Source organism: Pinus tabuliformis, chromosome J (assembly GCF_031772625.1).
Source record: "Pinus tabuliformis cultivar Carrire ecotype Pingquan chromosome J, CPIR1, whole genome shotgun sequence".
Taxonomy (NCBI): Eukaryota; Viridiplantae; Streptophyta; class Pinopsida; order Pinales; family Pinaceae; genus Pinus; species Pinus tabuliformis.
In genome coordinates this window covers 1,312,783,497-1,312,788,578 of record NC_142295.1, presented here as the reverse complement: position 1 = coordinate 1,312,788,578, position 5,082 = coordinate 1,312,783,497, and the positions used below count along the sequence as shown (strand labels likewise).

The 5,082-nt window shown below is 45.9% G+C and overlaps 1 protein-coding gene across 1 annotated transcript; it reads right to left on the bottom strand.

Annotated features, from left to right (window-relative positions):
- Positions 1 to 264: 264 nt before the first annotated feature.
- On the bottom strand, positions 265 to 2,634 carry LOC149232085 (uncharacterized). Its single transcript, XM_089381828.1, has 2 exons — positions 1,468 to 2,634; positions 265 to 909 (listed from the first exon to the last, which is right to left on the bottom strand). Exons 1-2 carry the CDS (start codon positions 2,632 to 2,634, stop codon positions 265 to 267), a joined length of 1,812 nt encoding a protein of 603 aa, XP_089237954.1.
- Between the last annotated feature and the right edge of the window lie 2,448 nt (positions 2,635 to 5,082).

The window sequence follows — 5,082 nt, the reverse complement described above, 5'->3', positions numbered from 1 at the left end:
CGCCTTGGAGGCAGGCCTTAACAGCAAGAGCTGTAGCCTGGATAACAAGACTGCAAGCAGGAACCTGAACTTCGTGATCCCAACGCTGAGTATGAACCTGCTCCATTCCATCATCCTTCTTAATATACTCAACATTCCCTCGAGACCTGTTCTCCATAACTGCAATTTGCAGTCGCACCAATTAACCAGACGCTGCATTGAATGACCTTTGCTCTCACCTGAGCTCTTATTCCTCGGCGGCGAGAGACGCATTGAATTCTAAGTTTATGCTCGAGGCAGCACATGGCTGGCATGTGGCTCCTCACTGCCACCCGTCCTGTCACCCGCATCCAGGTCAGCAACATCACATTGGACCAGGCTATCGCATTCCTGAACCTGGACAATATTTGGAATTATGATGGTATTTCCAGTGAGAAGGGTGTTCTCGCTTTCCACTCTTATATTGGCGAGAAGGTCAGCAACCTTGTTGCCTTCCCTTTTTATATGATTAAAAGAGATGGCTCTGTTGCTGCGAAGCAATTGTTCAATAGCCTCCAGCCTTACTTCGAGCCTCCAGCTAGTGGCGATTTTCCTTGCTTGGGATCCATTCTGGATGCGCTTAGCCATGTTTATGAGAATCTGGGAGTCTCCTTCCATGATCAGGGGTTGGAGGTTGAGATTCCAAGAGAGAGTGAGCCCTTGCCAGAGTCCCTCTAGCTCAGCTGAGTTAATAGTATCCCATCCTATGTTTCCAAAGTATATCTGCATGGGAGTGCCTTCATGATTTCTTAAAATTCCTCCAAAACCAGCCATTCCAGGGTTGCCTTTGGAGGCACCATCGAAGTTGAGCTTATAGGAATGCTTTGGGGGGGGGGTCCATTTGCCTTTGTTGCTGTTGCTGCTTTTGGCAGGGCCTTTCTTATGAAGTTCCTGAGGAAGATGCAGTTGCCAATTGTCTAGGATACTTTTCTCATTGTTTTGAGAGGGAAGATCCTCCTGTGTCCAGGATCGGAGCAGTAGCGTTTCTTTGAGATTCCCACAAAACCTCTTCCATATGTCCTCGATCGGAGAATATTGGTTTTTGAATATTCGTTTGTTTCTTTCCTTCCATATGCTCCAGAGGATTAGACCTGGGATTATGTTCCATAAACAATTGAGGAGCTCGCTTTTATAAGGTTTCTGAGGCCATTGTCTTAAAGAGTTGGTAATGTCGTTCTCCATTCTGCATCTTCTTTGACATCTGAAGCTTGCCTTTTCCCATAGCTGATTGGCTAAGGGGCAGGAGTCCAGGAGGTGTTGGAGAGTTTCCTCATTATGATTGCAATTATAACAAATGGATGGACCATGAAAGTTTCTTCTTCTTAATTTATCCCAAGTGAGTATCCTTTTATGTCCTACCAACCATAGAAAGTAAGAGACTTTGGGCCAGGAGTCGAGCTCCCAGATTTTGCGCCAGATTGGGTCAGACGGAGTGGTAATATTGCTTACTATTTTGTACGCCTCTGAAGGAGTGAAGGTGCCTTTTGGTTGATATCCCCAACGAAGGATGTCATTTCCTTCGTCATGTCTGATATTTCTTTTCCGAAGCTCCTTCTCCAGCTGCTCAGCGTCTTGAAGGTTTGTGTTATAGATTAACTGATTACCCTGTTTCCATTTCCTAAAGTCGTGCTCCGTCTCCTGCAACCAGAACTGTTGGATCTTTTCTTGCTGCTGCTCCTGCCTGTTGAATTCTGGAACTGGGTGCAGAATACTGTTGATCTTTGGCATCTGGTTCCATGCATCCGTCCAGAATCTTGTCGTTCTGCCATTCCTCACTTCCCAGAAGCTGTGCATTTGAATTAAATGGAAGTGTTGTTTGGCTGCATTCCATATTAGCGAACCTTTGACATTGGGCATGAACCTAATGAGTTCCTCCGGAGGTCTGTTGTTGGCATATTTGGCTGTCCATAGTTTGACCCAGGGCTTTTCTGGATTAGTGACCCATTGCCACCAAATTTTGGCACTCATGATGGAGTTGCTATGCTCTGGGTCTCTCAGTCCAATGCCCCCTTTGTCTTTGGGAGTGCAGACGGTGGCCCATTTTACTAGAGCCCATTTACGGTTAGTTGCCGAGCCACCCCATAGGAAGCCACGCTGAAGATTCCTTATTCTTTTTAACACCCACTTCGGCGCTGCTAGGATTGAGAACAGATAGAGTGGCATTGCCTGAAGGACCGACTTGATGAGCACCACCCGACTGGCTAGATTTAAAGTTCTATAAGTCCAGAGGTTAAGGCGAGATTCGAGTTTTTCAAGGAGAGATCGCCAAGAGGAATGCTTTATGGCTGATGCCGTGAGAGGAGCTCCAAGGTATTTGGAAGGGAGGGTGGCAGAGGGAAATCCCAAGATGCGGGCAACCGCAGTCTTGACAGAGGGAGGAGTGTGAAAGAAAAAAATCTGCGACTTGGTGCAATTGACATTAGTGCCAGAGGCTTCAGAAAAATCAGTGAGCAGGGATTTGAAGCAGGAGGCTTCCTGGACAGATGGGTAGCCAAATAGCATAGTGTCGTCAACAAACTGCTGATGGGAATTAGCAGGGGTGTTGTGAACAGAAAGGCCTTTGAGCTTATGAGAATGGAGGGCATTTTTTATGTGACGCCCTAGACCTTCAGCCATAAGAACAAAGAGGAAGGGGGATAGGGGGTCACCTTGCCTGATTCCTCGGGAAGGTTTGAAGGGGCGGGAGGGTATACCGTTCACAAGGATGGAGAAGTGAGTAGAAGTAATTAGACTCATGATCCATCAGACCCACATAGAACAAAATCCAAAGGCTGTTAGCATTTGCTGAATGTAAGTCCAGCTGAGTTTATCAAAAGCCTTAGAGAGATCCAGTTTGAGAATCATACCTGCCTGCTTGGTTTGCTTGAGGGAGTGTATTATCTCGTGCGTGAGGAGAATTCCATCCATGATCTGTCACCCTTCCACATACCCTGACTGTTCCGGAGAGATAAGCAGGGGCAAGAGGGGCTTTAACCGGTTCGCAATCACTTTAGATATGACTTTGTAAATGACATTACAAAGAGCAATCGGCCTATACTTGTCAGGTGTTATAGAGTCTTCCTCTTTAGGGATAAGAGCGATGAAGGTTGAGTTTAGAGAGGGAAGCAGCCAATGGAGAGCTCTTGATTCTTCTACAATTTTCCAAACCTCTTGCTTTATCAGCTCCCAGAAGGTGTGAAAGAACGTTGTGGTAAATCCATCCGGGCCAGGGGCTTTTCCTTCCTTGAGCTGGGACATTGCTTCATCCACCTCCTGAGACAGAATGGGGCGAAGGAGAAGTTCATTATGCTCCTCCGTGATGATCCTTGGCACATTTTTGGTTATTTTCTCAATAGTCGGACGCCTGTCTCCTTCAGGCTCTCGATGGACCTGACTGAAGTGATTGAGGAATTCCTCCTCAATTTCCTCGTGCTTCTCTATTTTTGCCCCCCCTTGTTTTTGGATGTAAGGGATGCTGTTGTGCATTCTTCGCTGAACAGTGGTTCTGTGGAAGAATTTGGTATTTCGCTCACCTTCCTTCAGCCATCTGATTCTAGACTTTTGCTTCCAATATATTTCGTCCTGTTTCCTTCTTTCCTCCAGTTGGCTGTGGATGCGTCGTTCCTGTTCCAGAGTTTCTTCAGTGTGCCCCTTTGTGATTATCCTTTGTTGAAGTTCCGTTAGTTCCTTGTTTAGTTCTTGTTGCGCTGTAAATATGTTGCCAAAGGTCTCTCTGTTCCACCGCTTTAATTGATTTTTTAAAAACCTGAGCTTCTGTTGGAACTGATACATCTTGGATCCTTCAGGCGGGATGAAGGATGTCCATGTAGTTTTGACAAAGTCTTTAAACGAGGGATGCGAGAGCCAGAACTCTTCGAAGCGGAAGGGTCTTCTGGTCAGGATGCCTAGTCTTTGCCATTGGAGGGCAATCAGCCAGTGATCCGATCCAGTGTGAGAAAGAATAGCTGCTGAAAAATCTCCTCCAATGTGAACCGCATTGCCTGATATGAGGAAGCGATCCAGTTTGGAAGCAATTTGATGCTTGCTTGCTCTGCGATTGCTCCATGTGAAAGTTCCATTGCAGAAAGGCATATCTATGAGAGAGGTGTTCTGAATGAAATCCTTGAAGTGGGAGTTTTCTTGTTCCATTCTATTTCTACCCCCAATCTTCTCCTCTAGCTTGGTGATCATGTTAAAATCCCCTCCTATTATCCAGAGCGGGTGCCTCCTATTGTTGTTCAAGGCTTCTATGGTGTCAAGAAGAGCAATTTTACTTCCTGTATCCTGCGGGAAATAAACATTTGAAAGGTTTCCATGGATGTTCGTACCTAGGATGTGAAACTCAGCCTGGATGAGGTGATGAGAGGCGTGAAAATCTGAAAGAGCTATCGCTTGTGTACTCCATGCTATAGCCAGCCCTCCTGAAGCTCCAGAGGCATCCACCGCAACCGATCGACAACCTGGCCAAGCCTTGGAGAGAATGCTGCCTAACGTTGAGCTGTTACATTTGGTTTCTTGGAGAAAGCACATTTGCGGCTTTTCCATTTTAATCATGTTTTTTAACATTCTGAGTTTTCCTGGGCTATTGAGCCCTCTTACATTCCATGATACCAGCTTCATGGTTTAACTATTGAAGGAGGGTTTGTAGTACTTCGTCAACTTAGCATACCTGCCCGAGTCTACCAGGATTTTCCCAATCTCGATCGTTCGCTGAAGATCCGTTCTTCTTCCTCTCTTCTTGGTATCTTTTGGGGGTAAGCTTCCATCCCATTGGCTTCCTGGCTGTATACCTAGTTGATGCTGATGAAAGGCCCTGGAAATGACCACTTCCAGCTTGTTAAGTTGATTCTCTGATATACTATCATATGCTTTCTTTTTGCATGCTAGTTCCAGTTCTATAATGTCTAAGCCATTCAGATCTATGCTCTCTGGTTCTTCTTCCATTTGTTGCACTTGATTGCTTCCCTCCATATTGATCTCTGAGTTTTGTGGGGGGTCTAGCTTTCCATCGACTTCCATATCCTTGCATTTCCCTTCCGTTTCTTTCTGTCCATCATTGAGGGTTACTGGATTGATAATGGGAGG